The sequence below is a fragment of the Oncorhynchus kisutch genome, linkage group LG22 (genome assembly GCF_002021735.2).
Source record: "Oncorhynchus kisutch isolate 150728-3 linkage group LG22, Okis_V2, whole genome shotgun sequence".
NCBI classification, from domain to species: domain Eukaryota; kingdom Metazoa; phylum Chordata; class Actinopteri; order Salmoniformes; family Salmonidae; genus Oncorhynchus; species Oncorhynchus kisutch.
This window is the reverse complement of record NC_034195.2, coordinates 21590606-21610232: the sequence shown is the minus strand read 5'-3', so window position 1 is coordinate 21610232 and position 19627 is coordinate 21590606. Positions and strand designations below refer to the sequence as shown.

At 42.0% G+C, this 19627-nt stretch overlaps 2 protein-coding genes and 1 long non-coding RNA gene across 11 annotated transcripts in view; 1 reads left to right on the top strand and 2 right to left on the bottom strand.

Moving 5' to 3' along the window:
* Window positions 1-12960, bottom strand: part of LOC109866815 (VPS9 domain-containing protein 1) — a 28216-nt gene extending 15256 nt beyond the window's left edge. The window contains exons 1-5 of the mRNA XM_020455662.2: window positions 12431-12960; window positions 4228-4300; window positions 3833-4027; window positions 3587-3749; window positions 945-1059 (exon numbers count right to left, since the gene is read on the bottom strand). Coding sequence (XP_020311251.1) covers window positions 945-1059; window positions 3587-3749; window positions 3833-4027; window positions 4228-4300; window positions 12431-12502 — 618 coding nt within the window. The 5' untranslated portion in view covers window positions 12503-12960. The remainder of the gene's footprint in view (window positions 1-944; window positions 1060-3586; window positions 3750-3832; window positions 4028-4227; window positions 4301-12430) is intronic.
* On the top strand, window positions 12295-19435 carry LOC109866816 (uncharacterized). 6 transcript variants are annotated; one of them, XR_004204804.1, is made up of 6 exons: window positions 12486-13177; window positions 13278-13544; window positions 13686-13732; window positions 13870-15360; window positions 15462-15580; window positions 15787-19435. It is a non-coding gene; the product is annotated as an uncharacterized LOC109866816 (long non-coding RNA). The 6 variants fall into 6 exon arrangements; XR_002251734.2 differs by having other exon boundaries at window positions 12552-13544; window positions 13870-14428; window positions 15284-15360; window positions 15787-17056; XR_004204807.1 differs by having other exon boundaries at window positions 12589-13544; window positions 15787-16002; window positions 16094-17056.
* fanca (FA complementation group A) overlaps window positions 17163-19627 on the bottom strand; it is a 26967-nt gene continuing 24502 nt past the window's right edge. For all 4 annotated transcript variants that reach the window (XM_020455822.2, XM_031801370.1, XM_031801372.1 and 1 more), the window contains exons 38-42: window positions 18675-18777; window positions 18502-18577; window positions 18260-18410; window positions 18029-18127; window positions 17163-17876 (exon numbers count right to left, since the gene is read on the bottom strand). In XM_020455822.2, the coding sequence (XP_020311411.1) occupies window positions 17778-17876; window positions 18029-18127; window positions 18260-18410; window positions 18502-18577; window positions 18675-18777 (528 nt within the window). In that variant the 3' untranslated portion in view covers window positions 17163-17777. The remainder of the gene's footprint in view (window positions 17877-18028; window positions 18128-18259; window positions 18411-18501; window positions 18578-18674; window positions 18778-19627) is intronic.

Genomic DNA, 19627 nt, shown 5'->3' with positions numbered 1-19627 from the left:
CAAAATGAACAAAAGACAAAGAGAAAGGAAAACAACAATGCAAAAAACTTGTCCAAACCTTTGACTGGTACTGTATGTACATATCTACTCAATTACCTTGTACCCCTGCACATCCTGACTCAGTACTAGTACCCTGTGTATGTAGCCAAGTTATCGTTACTCATTGTTTATGTATTATTACTTTCCTAATATTTCTCTCTCTCTGCATTGTTGGGAAGGGCCCGTAAGTCTACACCCATTGTTTACGAAGCATGTGACAAATAAAATTGGATTTGATTGAGCCGAAAATAAAAGCTCTCCATTTCAGATTCTGATCATTTATAGAGCTACAATGCCTTCTCCTCCTCCTCCTCCTCCTCCTCCTCCTCCTCCTCCTCTTTTGAGACAAAGGAAATCAAAACAAAACCACTCCTGGTCCCTCTGACTACCTTTCTTAATGCCTCCTTTAACATATTTGTGACCTCAAATTGATCGTTGTTGACGAATTGCACTCCCACCAGAAACCGAAGTTCTCCTGTCTTCCATTCATTCTCAATTCTCAATTAATTCAATCGCGCAGCATCAGAATCAACCTGCACTTCCACCATTTTCCCTCCTGAGCTCTTGTTGGGTCCATCTTTGATTTTATACCAACATCAGGTACTCAAGTGTGTGTGTGCCCGTGCACAATATGTGTAGTGAATATAACAGCTGTGTGGATTTCACAACCTTTCTTCTTTACTTTGGATGACATTTCAATTGTGATAAATTGAGGGTACTTGTTAGTAAGTTTAATACTGTGTGTCATATTACAGTAGAACAAAGCTAAAAAGAAAGTTTGTGATATCCACACAAACGTTATATCCACTTCATAAAAGTTTGACACACACACAAACTTTGTTCAACTGAATATGGTGTGTGGTGTCTGTTTGGTATAAGTGACATAATAACACACAAAGACTGACCAGAGAAGTCTTCTGTGTCCGGGCCTGAGCAGGGGGCAGTCGGGCCAGACGAGCTTCACAATTTGCTTTCAACTTCTGGTTCAACCGTGATGCCTCCTCTATGGGTGTAAGCTCCCTTTCATATACACAAAAACATACAGAAATATTTAGTCACATCTTACCAAAGGTTTAAAAAGTATCAAGACTACAACTGGGGTGGGCACACTATGTGCATTTCAGTTCTGCAGTATTAAAATACTCTGCACTAACCAAGTCTGTTTTTAAGTAATTAATAAAAAAAAAAACATAATATACACTGTGTACAAAACATGACGCCTCTTTCCATGACAGAGTGACCAGGTAACTCCAAGTGAAAGCTATAATCCCTTGATGTCACTTGTTAAATCCACTTCAACCAATGTAGATGAAAGGAAGGAGACAAGTTAAAGAAGGATTTTTAAGCCTTGAGACAGTGCATTCGGAAAGTATTCTGACCCCTCGACTTTGCACATTTTGTTACGTTACAGCCTTATTCTAAAATGTATTAAATAGTTTCTCCCCCATTCTACACACAATACACCATAATGATGAAGCAAAAACAGGTTTGGAAATGTTTGCTAATTTATATTAAAATGAAATACATTTCCATAAGTATTCAGGCCCACTTTGTTGAAGCAACGATTACAGCCTCAAGTCTTCTTGGCAAACCTGTATTTGAGGAGTTTCTCCCATTCTTCTCTGCAGATCCTCTCAAGCTCTGTCAGGTTGGATGGGGAGCGCGGCTGCACATCTATTTTCAAGTCACTCCAGAGATGTTTGATCAGGTTCAAGTCCGAGCTCTGGCTGGGTCATCAAGGATATTCAGAGACTTTTCCCGAAACCACTCCTGCCTTGTTATTGCTGTGTGCATAGGGTGGTTGTCCAGTTGGAAGGTGAACCTTCACCCCAGTCTGAGGTCCTGAGCACTCTGGAGCAGGTTTTCATCAAGGACTTTTTGGCAAACTCCAAGCGGGTTGTCATGTCCCTTTTACTGAGGATTGGTTTCTGTCTGGCCACTCTACTATAAAGGCCTGATTGGTGTGCTGCAGAGATGGTTGTCCTTCTGGAAGGTTCTCCCATCTCCACAGAGGAACCCTAGAGCTCTACCAGAGTGACCATCGAGTTGTTAGTCACTTCCTTGACCAAGGCCCTTCTCCCCCGATTGCTCAGTTTGGCCGGGAGGCCAGTTCTAGGATCAGTCTTGGTGATTCCAAACTGCTTCAATTTAAGAATGATGGAGGCCACTGTGTTCTTGGGGACATTCAATGCTGCAGAAATGTTTTGGTACCCTTCCCCAGATCTGTGCCTCGACACAATCCTGTCTCAGAGCTCTATAGACAATTCCTTCAACCTCATGGCTTGGTTTTTGCTCAGACATACACTGTCAACTGTGGGACCTTATATTGACAGGTGTGTGCCTTTCCAAATCATGTCCAATCAATTGAATTTACCACAGTAGAACTGCAATCAAGTTTTGAAACATCTCAAGGATGATCAATAGAAACAGGACGTACCTGGGCTCAATTTCGAGTCTCATAGCAAAAGGTCTGGATACTTATGTAAATTAGATGTTTTTCATTTGTAATATATTTGCAAATAAAATCCCAAAAGCTGTTTTCGCTTTGCCATTATGTGGTATTGTGTGTAGAGGAGGATTTTTTTTCTTCTCCATTTTAGAATAAGGCTGTAACGTAACAAAATGTGGAAAAAGGGAAGGGGTCTGAATAGTCAGCCGTTTCCCATGTGTATCAAGAATGATCCACCACCCAAAGGACATCCAGCCAACTTGACACAACTGTGGGAAGCATTGGAGTCAACAATGGCCAGCATCCCTGTGGAACGCTTGACACCTTGTGGAGTTCGTACCCCGACGAATAGAGGTTGTTCTGAGAGAAAAAGAGGGTGCAACTCATTATTAAGAAGGTGTTCCTACTGTTTTGTGCACTCAGTGTATCTGCAATAATAGTGGAATTTTATTCACAAAACAAATATTTTGGACCGATACAAAATTGCATTCTGATGGTGCAGCCTTCCTGATGGTGCAGCCTTCCTAACAAAATATGTTGTCAAATGGGAAAGCTGCAGCCTCCCTTCAGTGTCTCACAGAGGCTTGGTAATCTCCTCAGGAGCAATCAACAATGGTAGACTTGGGTAGTAGAATTCGCTCTGCCATTTCCTGGTTTTAATAATGTCAGTTTGTGACAAAACAAGCAAGTATAGTGTAGAGAATCATTGTACATCTAAACCGATGTGAAACATATTTTAAATAACCAAAAATATTGTATTTTCAGATGTTTGAAACTGGTGTTCAAAACCGAAAGTAAAAAGATGCAAACGTGGGGGAGGGGAGTAAAGCTAGGAGGGGGAGAATTGTTTGAATTCAGGCTGTTATTGCAATTCGCTTAGTTTCCACAAGGGGGCCACATTCTACACGTAGAGTACTTAATCACCTGCCTCTTTCACAATGTAAAAAAGTTCTATATTGACAACCATTCTCCAATTGACTTCTGATGAAGGCGTCTCATGAATACTGTAAACAGAGTCCTTCTGCTGTCCCTAAAGGGCTATTTATATTTCCCATTTGCACCCCGATTGTTTAGTCCTCAGTTTCTATGATAACTCACTTCCTGGTGTCCTGTGACTCCACTGTCTGCAACCTCTGGAAGACTTCTGGGGGCAGGAAGAGGGAGACCACCCCTCCACCCTCAGAGAGAACTCTGCGGTGTCCAGGCCTGGGGTTATATTTAGGCCCCGAGTCAATAATCTTCTCTTGTGGTTGTGGCAAAACTGGAGGAGGGACAGGAGGATGATACATTCTGGGAAAAAGTCATATGAAAAACATAGCAAAATTTGAGGATAAATATATTTACCAATCTTTCCAGGGTTTACTGCAACAGAAGGGGCTAAGGCTGTGGTCAGGCTGAGTGCTGCTGAGTTGGTTGGTGTGGTGGTGGAATAGGGAGGGGGTTCATCTCTCTTTCCTACAAAGGACTTGACTCTCTCCAAACACTGCTCAGCTAGCCTCAACATCTTTTCCACCTCTACTGCTACCATCTCCTCCTCCTCTGGGTGAGAAAAGAGAAAATAAAATAGCAGTTAGTGAATAAATTATCAATAAACACAGCCATTAAGATGTAGTTGCAGTCCCATCTTGAAAGCATCACAACAACTCTCATTTACAGAGCACATCTTGTATGAAAGGAGATGTATGAATTGTCCTTTATTTAGTTTTGCATAATGGAATATAGTCCAGGTCTCATCTTACTCCTTGATTCAGCATCCTCCAGAAGTGCGTGGGAGATGAAATTGATACTCCTCAAGTATTCACAGTAAGCTTCCTAGAGAGAAAAACTCAGCTGTAAACTTCCAACAGTTGAAACATAATAGCATTAAAACATATAGATAGAACATTATCACATAATACCAACAGGGCAACGACTGTAACAAATGATATTGCAGCAGTTACATTTTTTTATTTTACAGTGATGATGACAGTGAAAAAAATTGTTACATGTTGCCACTGCAGAGAAGGGTGTGATTGCAGCCCGCAATTACCTGTGCAGTTCGATCCACCATAATCATTTTGCAGACCATAATTAATCTACTTACATTTAAATTAAAGTTTATGCTTATAATTTCCGACATTTGGTAAGCTATATTATAATTTCTGACATTTGGTCGGCCATTTATTTGTCAACTATAGTGTGATACACGCAGCGTCTCTTTTGTCATAACTTATTGGCCTAGAACAGTGGTTCCCAAACTTTTTATAGTCCCGTACCCCTTCAAACATTCAACCTCCAGCTGTGTACCCCCTCTAGCACCAGGGTCAGTGCACTCAAATGTTTTTTTTTACCAACATTCCCGTCCTGCAACACACACACACTATATGATACATTTATTAAACATAAGAATGAGGGTGAGTTTGTCACAACCCGGCTCGTGGGAAGTGACAAAGAGCTCTTATAGGACCAGGTAACAAAAAATAATCAATCATTTTGCTCTTTATTTAACCATCTTACATACAAAACCTTATTGGTTCATCGGAAATTGTGAATAACTCACTACAGGTTAATGAGAAGGGTGTGCTTGAAAGGATGCACATAACTCTGCAATGTTGGGTTGTATTGGAGAGAGTCTCAGTCTTAAATTATTTTCCACACACAGTCTGTGCCTGTATTTGGTTGTCATGCTAGTGAGGGCCGAGAATCCACTCTCACATAGGTACGTGGTTGCAAAGGGCATCAGGCATCACGATTTGCAAAGGCAGGATACTCTGGGCGCAGCCCAATACATAGATCTGGTAGTGTCTTCTGATTAAATTCAATTGTCACAGAACCGCTTGTTGCAATTTCGATGAGGCATAATTGCGCACCCAACTCACTCAGGTGCGTCGCTATATCACATTTGACATTGGCCGTCAAATGAGTTCATTTGCACACACAAAAAAATCATACAATGATGGAGGGACCTGTGTGCTGTCCTTGTTAATGCAGACAGAGAAGAGCTCCAACTTCTTAATCATAGCCTCAATGTTGTCCCGCACATTGAATATAGTTGCGGAGAGTCCCTGTAATCCTAGATTCAGATCATTCAGGCAAGAAAAAACATCACCCAGATAGGCCAGTCGTGTGAGAAACTCGTCATCATGCCAGCGGTCAGACAAGTGAAAATGGTCAGTAAAAGAAAACGTGAAACTCATCTTTCAATTAAAAAAAAAAAAGTATGCGTTATATGGTCGGTGCCTATAGTGCAGTGCAGAAAGAGTTTAGTGGCCTTGCTTTAACAAAGTTAACCACTTTCACTGTAGTGTCCAAAACATCTTTCAAGCATTCCCTTGGCAGCAAGAGCCTCTCAGTGGAAGCTGCAGTGTACCCAAGTGGTGTCGGGAGCAACTGCTTGCACGTGCGTTACCACTTCACTATGTATTCCTGTCATGGCTCCCGACGCCACTTGGGTAGACTGCAGCATCCGCCGAGAGGCTCTTGCTGCCAAGGGAATGCCTGACAGCTTTTCGAAAATGTGAAGAAAACTATTTTTAATTTTTAATGGGAATCACATTTTTATTTGGCGTACCCCTGACAGCATTGCACGTACCCGTACCCCAGTTTGGGAATACCTGCCCTAGAAGACTAAATAAAGTAGTGCTTACCAGAATAATGTCTTACATCGATAGAAGGAATGCATTAGTAATCTATAGTTAACACCAGTGAAGTTGTCTGTTTAGTTTAGGGACTGGGGAGAAAACACAATCATTTCAAAATAGTAGAAAGATTATTCCTGTGTAAAATGTTATCAATTTGACTGGTTTTATAGAAATTGCAAAGCAGAGAAAAATGACAAGACATTTCTGATAAGACTGCAGTTCATCTTGGGTGCATATTTTGTGGTTGAAATACTGTCTGCAGTTTCAAAGATAACACATTACCCTCGCATTCGCATTGTCGCAAGAGATGCTGAAAAAAAGAGACCATATTTCTCCACTCCTTTTCCTGAGACAAAATATATTTTTGTTGTATAATTTCACTGTAAGAAATGCATAATTCTGCAGGAGCTAATAATATATTACGCTACATGTCAGGTTAAAGGCCTATAGTCAGTGTCCATATTTCTGTTACTATTCCGTTTAACCCATATACAGTGCATTCGGAAAGTATTCAGACCCCTTGACTTTTCCCACATTGTTTCGTTACAGCCTTATTCTGACAAGGATTAAATTGTTTTTTTTGTAATCAATCTACACTCAATACACCATAATGAGACTTTTTTTTCTTCTTTGCAAAAGTATTTAAAAAAAATTAAAATGGAAATATCACCATTTACATTAGTATTCATATCCTTTACTCTGTATTTTGTTGAAGCACCTTCGGCAGTGATTACAGCCTCAAGTCTTCTTGGGTATGACGCTACAATCTTGGCACGACTGCATTTGGGGAGTTTCTCCCATTCTTCTCTGGAGATCCTCTCAAGCTCTGTCAGGTTGGATGGGGAGCCTCGCAAAACAGCTATTTTCAGGTCTCTCCAGCGATGTTCAATCGGGTTCAAGTCCGGTCTCTGGCTGGGCCACTCAAGGACATTCAGAGACGTGTCCCAATGCCACTGCTTCATTGTCTTGGCTGTATGCTTATGGTCGTTGTCCTGTTGGAAGGTGAACCTTCATCCCAGTTTGAGGTACCTTGCTCTGTTTATCTTTGCCTCAATCCTGACTAGTCTCCCAGTCCCTGCCGCTGAAAAACATCCCCACAGCATGACATTGCCACCACCATGCTTCACTGGAGGGATAGTGCCAGGTTTCCTCCAAGCGTGACACTTGGCATTCAGGCCAAAAAGTTTAACCTTGTTTTCATCAGACCAGAGAACCTTGTTTCTCATGGTCTGAGAGTCCTTTAGGAAAACTCCAAGCTGGCTGTCATGTGCCTTTTACTGTGGAGTGTCTTCTGCCTGGCCACCATAAAGGCCTGATTGATGAAGTGCTGCAGAGATGGTTGTCCTTCTGGAAGGTTCTCCCATCTCCACAGAGGAACTCTGGTCACCCTGACAGAGCTCCAAGGGAAGTGACCAAGAAAAATGTATGAAGAAAATAAAAAAGTTGGTATACATTTTTGAACAAGGCTGTAACATAACAAAATCTGTAAAAAGGGGTCTGAAAACCTTCCGAATGCACTGTACTTATGAGGAATATTATGTTCATGGATACAGGGATACTCATGAGCAGGATATCAAAGGTGCATGTAAACAGCTTATCCCGAATAAGCGGGATATGAGCTATTATCCGGAATACTGTGTGCATGTAAACGCAGTCACTGAGTGCTAGCTAGAGCTGCAGAAACGTTACACAGACAGGAGACAACGGCAGCTAGCTAGCTAGGACACCCATAGACAGTGTCCTTCACCACCAGCTATGCACTGCTTTCCCGCAGTTTTGTTAACGTTACATGCTGACCACACCGGCTGTGTTGCTTGCGCGAGCATTGCAAAATAAATGTACACATATGTTAATCAATCATTTCATCCCAAACTGCTCGCGAGCGTCCGCGTAGCCAGGTGCTAAAAAAATTACTTGGTTCTATTTTAGACGCCCTGCAAGTCCTGCCTCATTGGTTTTTAGGCTCATAACCACGTGGGTGATTGAAAGACGAATGAGGTCCACAAAAAAAAAGTGTTACCGAGAGCAATGTGTAATATGGCAAAATTTGCCAACAAGGCATTTGTGGTAAGTGCATGGGGGCCATCAATTTTATGCACAATCGCTATTGCGGTACGGTTCTAGAAACATAAAGCCCTCTACTTTCATTTCACAATGGCAAAATATACACTTACGGTTAACACAGTTGCAGGTGACAGTATTTTTCAGTGACAACACGTTTGTGGTGTCCATCTTCCGTTTACACAAAGATGTTCGAAGACGCAGATAGCTAATTAGCACAGGTAGTCGAGTGTCTTCCATCTGTTTTCCATAAACAAGTGCTGGAACATGGTTCTTTATGTTTCCAAAACGTTGGCGCAAAAGATGTGGCCAAGCACGACTCCAACACCATCATTAAGTTTGCTGACGACACCAGTGGTAGGCCTAATCACCATCAACGATGAGACCTGGCAGTGTCGTGCCAGGACAACAACCTCTCTCAATATGAACGAGACAAAGGAGCTGATTGTGGACTTTAGGAAAAGAAGGGCCGTACAGGCTCCCATTAACATCGATGGGACTGAGCGGATCGAGAGTATCAAGTTCCTTGGTGTCCACATCACCAACAAACTATCATGGTCCAAACCACCATGACAGTTGTGAAGAGGACACAACAACACCGTTTCCCCCTCAGGAGTCGGAAAAGATTTGGCATGGGTCCCCAGATCCTCAAAACATTGTACAGATTCACCATCGAGAGCATCCTAACCTGTTGCATCACCACCTGGTATAACAACTGCTCGGCATCTGACCGTAAGTCGCTACAGAGGATAGTGTGTATGGCCCAGTACATCACTGTCAAAGACTCCAGTCACCCAAGTCATAGACTGTTCTCTCTGGTACCACATGGCAAGCGGTACCGGAGTGCCAAGTCTAGGACCAGAAGGCTCCTTAACAGCTTCTACCTCCAAGCCATAAGTCTGCTGAACAATTAATCCACCCAGACTATTTACATTTTATACACACTGATACATAGACAAAAACTGAAATACTGTTCTTTTTCCTGGAAAACTGCCCTTTCCGTCCTCGTGCTAGCTAGCAGTAACCACCACAGCCAATCAGCTCCTTTGTTGTTCAACGCGATGTGCAATTCCATAACGGCTGTTGTGGCTAATGCTAGCTAGCATGAGGATGAAAAGGGCAAACTAGCAGTATTTCAATCTTCTCGATAGAGCAGTGTGGATAAAGGTCAAAGTTGGAGTACAGTGGCATATAGGGTTGGGTAGGTTACTTTCTAAATGTAATCCGTTCCAGTTACCTGTCCAAAATTGTAATTAGTAACATTATGTTATTGAATTTGGGTAATCCAAAAGTTCTGGTTCATTTTCATTACTTTCACCTTAAGAGGCATTAGAAGACAAATGAATGTGGCCAATTGAAGAACATTTATTGCAGGATAAATCAATGTTAGAGTTCACATAGCTGGCTATAAATGGATGTTGCATTTTACTTTATGGGGTGGTTATGTAGGCTTCTTCTAACCCATTGCTTTCTACTACAGAAAAGAATACAATTAGGTTTTATCTTTATCAAATGTTATTTGTCACATGCGCGGAATACAACAGGTGTACAGTGAAATGCTTACTTACAAGCCCTTAACCAACAATGCAGTTAAGAGATAAGAATAACAACTAATTTAAGAGCCGCAGTAAATAACAATTGCGGGGTTATATATAGGATGTACCGGTACATTACATTAAAAACCAAAGTCTGTCAGATTTCCAGTCATTCCAATTAATGTAATACCCCTTGACATTCAAGAATAGGACTTGGAAATATGGATGTACTGTACCAGTCAAAAGTTTGGACACACCTACTTATTACTCTAGGGTTTTTCTTTATTTTTACATTGTAGAATAGTGAAGACATCAAAACTATGAAATTACACATCATATAGTAACCCCCCCCCAAGTGTTAAACAAATCTAAATATATTTTAAATTTGACATTCTTCAAAGTACACCCTTTGCCTTGATAACAGTTTTGCACACTCTTGGCATTCTCTCAACCAGATTCATGAGGTAGTCACCTGGAATGCATTTCAATTATCAGGTGTGCCTTGTCAAAAGTTCATTTGTGGAATTTCTTTCCTTCTTAATGTGTTTGAGCCAATCAGTTGTGTTGTGACAAGGTAAGGGTGGTACACAGAAGATAGCCCCCCAGGAAAGGAAGAACCAGAATTACCTCTGCTGCAGAGGATAAGTTCATTAGAGTTAACTGCACCTCAGATTGCAGCCCAAATCAATGCTTCACAGAGTTCACGTAACAGACACATCTCAACATCAACTGTTCAGAGGAGACTGCGTGAATCATGGTCGAATTTCTGATAAGAAACCACTACAAAGGACACCAATAAGAAGAAGAGACTTGCTTGGGCCAAGAAACAATTGACATTAGACCAGTAGAAATCTGTCCTTTGGTATGATGAGTCCAAATTGGAGATTTTTGGTTCCAACCGACGTGTCTTTGTGAGAAGCAGAGTAGGTGAACGGATGCTCTCCACATGTGTGGTTCCCACCGTGAAGCATGGAGGAGGTATGGTGGTGCTTTGCTGGTGACACTTATTTATTTAGAATTCAAGGCACACTTAACAAACATGGCTACCACAGCATTCTGCAGCAATACGCCATCCCATCTGGGTTGCACTTAGTGGGACTATCATTTGTTTTTCAACTGGACAATGACCCAACACACCTCCAGTTCTGTGTAAGGGCTATTTGACCAAGGGGAGTAATGGAGTGCTGCATCAGATGACCTGGCCTCTACAATCACCCGACCTCAACCCAGTTGAGATGGTTTGGGATAAGTTGGACCGCAGAGTGAAGGAAAAGCAGCCAACAAGTGCTCTGCATATGTGGGAACTCCTTCAAGACTGTTGGAAAAGCATTCCAGGTAAAGCTGGTAGAGAGAATGCCAAGAGTGCGCAAAGCTTTCATCAAGGGTGGCTACTTTGAAGAATCTCAAATATACTACATGATTCCATGTGTTATTTCATAGTTTTGATGTCTACTATGTAGAAAATAGTAAAATAAAGAAAAACCCTTGAATGAGTAGGTGTGTCCAAACTTTTGACTGGTACTGTGCATATTAGCAAAATTGTTTTACCCGAGCTGAACTCCCTCAAACTTGTTGCAAGAGGTCATTTTTCATTGAATGTCCGCTGGTTGCAAAAAAAAAATATTGATAGGCAGCTTTAACTTATTCAATTCAACAATTATTAGTTAAAAATACCCATATTCATTTATGAACAGCCATCCACAATCTGTAAGGCGCAAATAGCTAAACGAAAGATCAGCAATGTGATTCACATCAATGCACTATGCAGATATCAATAACTTGATATCCGTATCGACTGTAAGCCACACCCTTGTCATTGGAAGACATATCTCGGACTGTAGCCGACAAAAGGATATTCCTGCTCATAATCATAGTGGTCTCTGACTTGTGGTCATCCTCGCTAAGGCCGAACAAATATTTTTTCCTCAGTGGCGGCAGGTAACCTAGTGGTTACCTAGGGCCAGTGACAAAAAGGTTGCTAGATCAAATTCCTGAGCTGATAAAGTACAAATCTGTCGTTCTGCTCCTGAACAAGGCAGTTAACCCACTGTTCCTAGGCCGTCATTGTAAATAAGAATTTGTTCTTAACTGACTTGCCTAGTAAAAAAAAAAAAAAAGTTAAATAAAATAAAGTAATCAATTTCTTCAAAAGTATCTGTAATCTGATTACAGGTGTTTTAATGTAACCACAATTGCATTTCCGACCCCAGTGCAGCTAGGTGTAAACAAGCACAAATCTAGGGTCAGGCATTCTAAGCATCTAGAATGGGCTACAGTAGTGTATGCAAATACACCCGCGTTGCTAAAAGCACCCATCTGTTATCCATCGCATCAGATTACACATACATTTTAAGATAAAACATTGCACATGTATAATACTACAACGATGGCATAGCCTAAACGGAAAAAAACTCTGATAATACGTTTATTTCCCTTTTGGCCCACATTTCAATCCCATGGACAATTATGGAAATCTAGATGAAAAAAAAAAAGTAACTTAAACACAAGCAGGAACCAATAGGAAGTTCCTGCAAATGCAGGAATGCCCACAAGCAAGAAACCTCCGAATTTCAGGCCGCAATCACACACTATAGACTGCAGCTGGCATCGGATAGCCCCGCCTATTTTGTGGTTGTTTACATCAACGATAAAGCGTATATCTCGTGGCTATATGACTCGTCTGCCGCTGAAATTGTAAATCTGTTGAAATATAGACATTATAATACCTTTTGTCGGTTCCCCGCGTCCAGTTGTATAGCTACTTTAGCCATTTTCATGGCATTTTGAAGGGGCTTCATTGCAACGCAGCGCCAACTGCGGCCAATCAATGTTCCGGATATGCACTCCGGTCTGGTGGTTATTTGATGTTTATTATTTTCGTACTACTTCCGGGTTTTGTTGTTTACAATATAAACCGTTACAAGTTCGTGCTTAACGATATTGTGTTACTGTTTAAAAGACTGTATATTTTACTAAACCACCAACGAAGTGGTTAAACTACATATGACTGATAGAATTTGAGGCGAATAGTGTTCTCATTGGAAGTCGCAGCTGCAGCTTTCAAACCAACTTTGGTAAAAAACAGCTTTCTGAATAGCTCCCATTTAAGACTCAAGTTACTTTGAAAGCTACTGCTACATTATATTGATAGGATTTTCCTTTGGATCCTCCGTATTCTCTTAGGACTGTGTTATGAAGAAGAGAGTGAGGCGTGCGCGGTTTTCCGATGTGGCAGCAGGACAAAGAAGCCAGACTCAGTTAGTTGTCGGGGTAAAGAAACATTTTGGGCGGCGAGGAAGAACCAATAATAATGCTGCAAAGATAACTTCACCATCAGTGACATATCTACAGTTTTACAATTGAGCACAGCAGTGTCAGCTGTGGCGACAGAAGGGGAGGAGCAGCCACAGCATAGATCAAAGAAATCCTGTGATTCCCCTTCAAGATTCTTGACAAGCAGTCTAGATTTTGAGGTCAATGATAGGTTGTTGTCAGGTGTTTTACCTCCATAAGGTAAAGTATCAGCTGTTAAATGTTCTCAAATGCAACCTACTTCCTTGTCTGATCCTACAGGTATGGGCAGACTCAGCATTGCATTCTGTCATGGAAAGTTCTCACCTCGGAGGCTGCGGCATGCCTTCGACAAGTGGCCAGGGGATCCAGAGAGAGCCAGCCCAGTCGCCACTGTTTTTATACATAGACTTTCAGGGCCTAGTTGGAGTGCCACTGAACCGTGGTCCACGTCACTCAGTTTGTCTGCAAGACCTGCCACACAATACTGCTCATATTTATGCAGAGGGTTAACATCTTGCCCTCTGTGAATGTGCACACCAGAGGCAGGTGAGAAAAACTGCAAGCAACTGTAATGACACAATGTAGAGAGCGGCGATTGCAAAACTACGAGGGTCAGCAATGAGCTAGTCTGTAAATCTGGCCCAAAACTGCAGCGAAACCATAACGTGATATTGATTTTGGTTTCAGGAAGAGTTCAGAGGGCTCTCAATGAACGGTGGACCCCATCTTGTTGTGTAAGTGGATACATTCCATCAGGACAAGATGATTACCAGATTTTGATAGGCAGAGATGGCTTTCATGTTTATAACCACTGTTACCAATTGTCCCATTTCTTTTACCTCCAACCTGACAACCACCTCTCCTTTACCAGCACCCTCCATCCCCTCCTTCCCAAGTGTCTCCACAGCCTGGTGTCCTGGGCCCACCACCATGCAGAGGACTGCCGCTCTTGCCCTGAGCTGAAAGAAGTGCTGGAGAGGCAGTGCTGGGGCTCAGTAAGTGCCGTCTGGGGGTGTGTGGATGGACATAGTTACGGAATAGACACACAGACCACAAAGCCCAGAGCAAACCCTGGACACACAGAGTGATCCCCTACTGGAAGGTGAGGAGCAGCTTCGAGGGAACCAACACCCTGTCAACACCACCATGTCCCAGCCCAGTACAGCTGCCACCCCCCAGACTCAGAGCGCCGTCCACACTGATGCTACCACCACCAGTGTAGATGGTCAGACAGCTTTTGGTACCGCCAAAGTTACCCTGGGAAACTGAAGTATGGTGTTAATTGCATTGAAATGCATGGCTCTTTGCAGGTGGTTACCATCTTATTGTCTGTTGCCAGTCCAAATTAATTCGTTTGACCCTCTTGTCCCTAGAATTTCTCTTTGAGGAGACACCCTCTCCTGCACCAGCCCTGCTCATGGACAGGCCAGGTGAATCAACAATGAAAAACAAGGTTCAAGTTATACAGTACTGGAAAGTTAAGATTGGTTAAACTATAGGCTGTTGTGTCAAATCTTAGGAACTTGTCCAGCGAGGATGAGTTTGAAGAGAAAAGGAAAAGTGTATCCTCTGAATTATTTGAGCCATACCTAGAGAAGGAGTGAGTAGATTGATGTGGGTTCTAGCCAGAGGCAACATGCCCATAGGGGGCACAGGGTCACATGCCCCTTCAGATTGGTCCTGTTTAAAAATAATTGTGGTTTCTCTGTAATACTACTAGCCACCTCGCAATTTTATGAAGCTGACTTTAGCTAGCCCAGATAGGCTCCCAACCACATAACTAGCTACCAAGATGCCATTTCAGTCTATCAATCAAGTTAGAGTAGCTAGCTTGTCTATCTTAACTGGCATGCCTATAAAAGCAAGCAATAGCTAAATGTACTGAATAAGACTGACATTCCTTTCAATCTTTTACCCAGAATTTAGCAGAGAAGCATATTTAGTTTTGTCGTTTTTTTTTACCCACCAGTCTGGAGGATACAGACAGCTCAAGAGGTATGCTTAGATATGCAGATAAATATACATTTTTCTTTACAAAGAATTAAGCATTTTGGGGTGCATGATGCCCTGGTTCTAGCTATTTTGCATATCAAACCAAAATTATACATAACACATCAGTAGACAGAAAGATCTCTTATTACTAGCGGAAAAAGGGCATCGTGGCTTTGATATCTTCAGTGTTTTCTTCCTTTTCCCATGCCCTACAGAATTGCTTCCCCGGAGAACCAGAATAAAATAAGCAATTGGACTGAGGTGTAGTATCCATGTTTGTTTTTGGTTTTCAGAGAGGAGCTGCCCAATCTACAAATGTCCGTACCCAGGCTGCTTATCTGTAGAAAAAAAAAGAGCAGAGGGCATTAAGGTCAGATTCAAGTCCTCCTTACAGCACTGTTCATTCTCTTATGACAATGAACATGTCTGTTGGTACATTACCGTTTGAGTGCGGTTGTGTCTCGGGTACAGAAACACATTAAGGAGCACTATGAAGAGGTCTGCAAGCGGCCCTGCCGTCACCATAGGCTGCGACAAGGTCTTCATGATTGACCGCTACCTGCAGCGACACGTCCAACTCATTCACACAGGTAGGTTTGGACTGGACACAGCGCTTTTACAGGGGGGAGAGATGTGTTTGTCCCAAAAGGTGTCCTAGTTCTAATATTGTGCACTACTTTAGAAAGCCTGATTGGTCACCTGATCAAAAGTAATGCACTATGAAGGCAATAGGTTGCCATTTGGGATGCTACCAGAGTGTGTTGGTATTAAGTTAGACAATTCTCCTTTTTTATAGAGTTGGGGAACTACATCTGTGACTAATGTGGTCAGACCTTCAAGCAGAGGAAACACCTGTCTGCACCAGATGTGCCACTCAGGGGTTAAGCCACTACAGGGGGAGATTAAGCTCATATCAGGTGGCAAGGTTCTGCTGAATTGTGTTGTGAGGGGCTCAAGCACTGATGAGTCTGTCAGGAGTTAGCCAAGCCTTTGATTATGTGGTACGATTTGGGTGAGTCTGTAATAATGGAAGGGATGGTTAGGGGCACAAGAATGCAAGCTTGTATTTGGCACCCTCACTAAGCCTTTTTGTCTACTTTAAGATGACCAAACAAGACAGAGGCTGATCTGGAATTTGCATGTGACCTGTGTGGGGAGCGCTTTGAGATGGCCCACAACCTCAACGACCACGGTGCATCCCCTCACACTAGCAGCTGTCAGAGGAAACATTGACAGCCCCTCCAACAACCAACCATCAAAGACTGGGGAGCTGAACCCATACACCGGTTGATAGACTTGATTAGGTCCGTAACCGACAAGGAGCTGCAAAGAACACAACGTCCCTTGAGCCTCTAAGGAGTCTGGTATAGACTGGTCATGGGTACAGTGACTAATTGAATAGGACATGGAATCACTAGTCACTTTTAATGTGTATACTGTTGTACTCATTTCAATTGTATATACTGTATTCTAGTCAATGCCACTCAGACATTGCTCGTCCTAATTTATATATTTCTTAATTCCATAATTTTACTTTTAGATGTGTGTATTGTTGAAGTATTAGATACTACTGCACTGTTGGAGCTAGGAAAACAAGCATTTCACTACACCGGCAATAACATCAGCTAAATATGTGTGAGACCAATAACATTTGATTTGACTTGTACTGTTCATGCTCTAAACCAGGAATAGGCAACTGACTGGGGACACAGAAAAATATCAACTCATCAGTGGTGTAAAGTACTACTTAAAGTTGTTTTTGGGGGGTATCTGTACTTTACTATTTATATTTGACAACTTTTACTTCACTACATTCCTAAAGAAAATGTACTTTTTACTCCATTTTCCTTGACACCCAAAAGTACTTGTTACATTTTGAACGCCATCTTGTTTATTGATACTTAGGTATATTTAAAACCAAATACTGGGTGACTAACTTGAGTAATTTTCTTTTAAAAGATATCTTTACTTTTAATCAAGTATGAGATTTGGATACTTTTTCCACCACTGCTCATGAGGGACTCGCATGTCTGCCCTACCCAAATCCATAAATGCAAAAAATATAAGTTTTAGAGTTACTTTTGTCCATTTCTACACATTTTGCCATGGGGCGTAGAGCAACAAAATCAACAGTGGCCCCCCCAGTCGGTAAATCGACCATGATTACCACACATTTAGATTGGTCTAGCGGCCAGCACATTTTATTTTTTGCTGACATGGGCTAATTGCGTGACTGACGTAACTAGGGAAACTGCTGATGCACAACCAAATTGCACTTTGTGTATAATACTATTCTAACTCTCAGTATGTTGAGACCCCAACAGTTCCTAAAAATGGGGGGGGGGGGGTTCACCACTTTCCCCATACCTGCTCTAAACCCACAACATACTTGATAGTGGAACATTATTGTGTAGATCAATGCTTTTTAAAATTAAGATATTTGATTAAGTTTATTCCTTACAACATTCATAAGGGCTGGTGAAACTTAAACAGCTATACAAGTGATCAGGCTCTTCTGTGTACAGGTATCTTTCTACAATGCTGAATATACACTGCGCTCCCAAAACCACAATTCCTTCCACACACACAGAATTCAAATACAACTGCCAACCACATAACCTAAAGGCAACATTATAATGTAGCTATCCAAGTATATTCTTCATTGGAGGACAAAGACCAAGTCCTCTTGCACCCATACTAATCATCTTTATATATCTTGTTCATGAAGGAAGCCAAGTTAGTGTCATTAACAGTCCGTGGTGTGCCTGTAGCCCCATATACATCCATTCACAGGAAGTCCAGCTCTGGGCTGAGGCTGGAAGAGCTGAGGTGAAAGACCAGAGCTGCTGCCACCTCCGGGTCCAGATCAACACATAAGGCCTCCAGCTAGGAACAGGAGAGTGAAAGGGTCACAAGTAGGGTATTGTGTAGTTCAAATCCATATGATTTCAACACAGTACTACACAACCCAGTCCTACTCTATGGAATACAGACTGAGATCAGCCTTACTCTGGGTGGTCAGTGTACAAATGTGTTACCTGGTTCAGCTGATGTGGAGACAGTGAGGTTGGGGATGTCAGAGATATAGTCTTCAGAAGCACCTGCTGGGCCCTAGTCAGAATATATGAGGGGTCCATCTGCGAGACCAAAACCCGGATTCAGAAAACCACTGTCAGTAGTTTGGAGACCACATACCAGTCAACCAGTGACCGTGTCTGATGAATAAACATGATTATCTTAGCTTTTTCTGCATATCAAAATAAGCTCACCTGGTCAGTCAGATGCTCGGTCACAGGGCAGGGAGTCTGGCCGTCCATAAAGAGCTTGATAAGGGAGGAGTAGCAGAGCACAGCAGTGTGGAGGAACCCTGGGGCCTTCACTGTTTTCTCCAATATCTCAGAGTTAAGATGGGGGACCAGGCTGGCAGGGAAACACAATACACATAAAGAACTCACATATAAACAAGAAAATGGATGACAACACTGACAGTTTGACCACCAAGTAAATATACCTGTAAAAGGCCAAAGGCATCAGTCTTGTGTATTCATCTGATGTTACCACGGCCACAGGCTGGTATAGCCCTTTTTCTTGAATAGGAAAAACAAAATATTACATCACAGAGACACAAAATGGGACATATTCAAAGCCAGAGGCTACTGTAAATAAGCAAGTTATATACTGTACCAGAGCATGGTGTCTTGAATAGTAGCAGCCAGTCAGCAGAGTCCACAAGGACAGTCAGGATATCTTTACAGAGTTCCTGAGCTCTCTGAAGACCCTTCACCCTCTATGTAGCATGTCACACAAAAGTTGTATGAAACGTTGTAATTGTGATGTTTTGTTAGCAGAAAAGTTGTTTTAGTCTGTTGAATACGTTACTGTTACACTGTTGAGTGTGTAGGGCTAGGACAGCGTTTCCCAAACTAGGGGTCGCCTGATTTGAAAATGGGATCGCAAGAGAAACTCTGAAATTATTATACATATATTTTTAAACACGTTTGGTTCATAGAACCGGGATTACGTCACTCCAGTAGCAGCTAGATGCAGTTGTAATAAACAGAGCGGTTTCTGTTTTCTTCCTACAAATGTGGCTCTGTCTTTTCAACAGTTTAAGCTACAACATACGGCCCTGTCACTGAAAGATAAGACTCCCAGGAACTTGTAGCCGCGCAGGACTCAGAACAGACTGGAGAGGAAACAGAACATCAATGATAATGTTCCATTTGACACAGAAGTTAATAAATTATTGCCTGATGATCTTCTGAACTTGCCAATACCTTTCTGATACATTTCTGTCACCATACTTTCTTCAGATAAAAATACTGTCAAAAGTACAGTCTGACTGATTTGTAATAGACTGTCATAGCCCCAATTAAAAAAGTAAACATTGGCAGTTGATAACAAAACTTTTTTACATGGTGGGGGCAACAACAAAAACAATTTATAAAAAAAAGGTGTTGCAGGCCAAAAACATTTGGGAACCACTGGGCTAGGAGTTCCCATGTGCCCTAGCCAGGAACACTCCTGGCCTTAAGGTGTAGGAATGATGTACCCCAATGGTTTAACAAGCTTCCTTCTAACGTCAGGACAGCCAAGTCCCTGCCCATCTTCCGAAAACCCACCTCTTCAGTATCTTG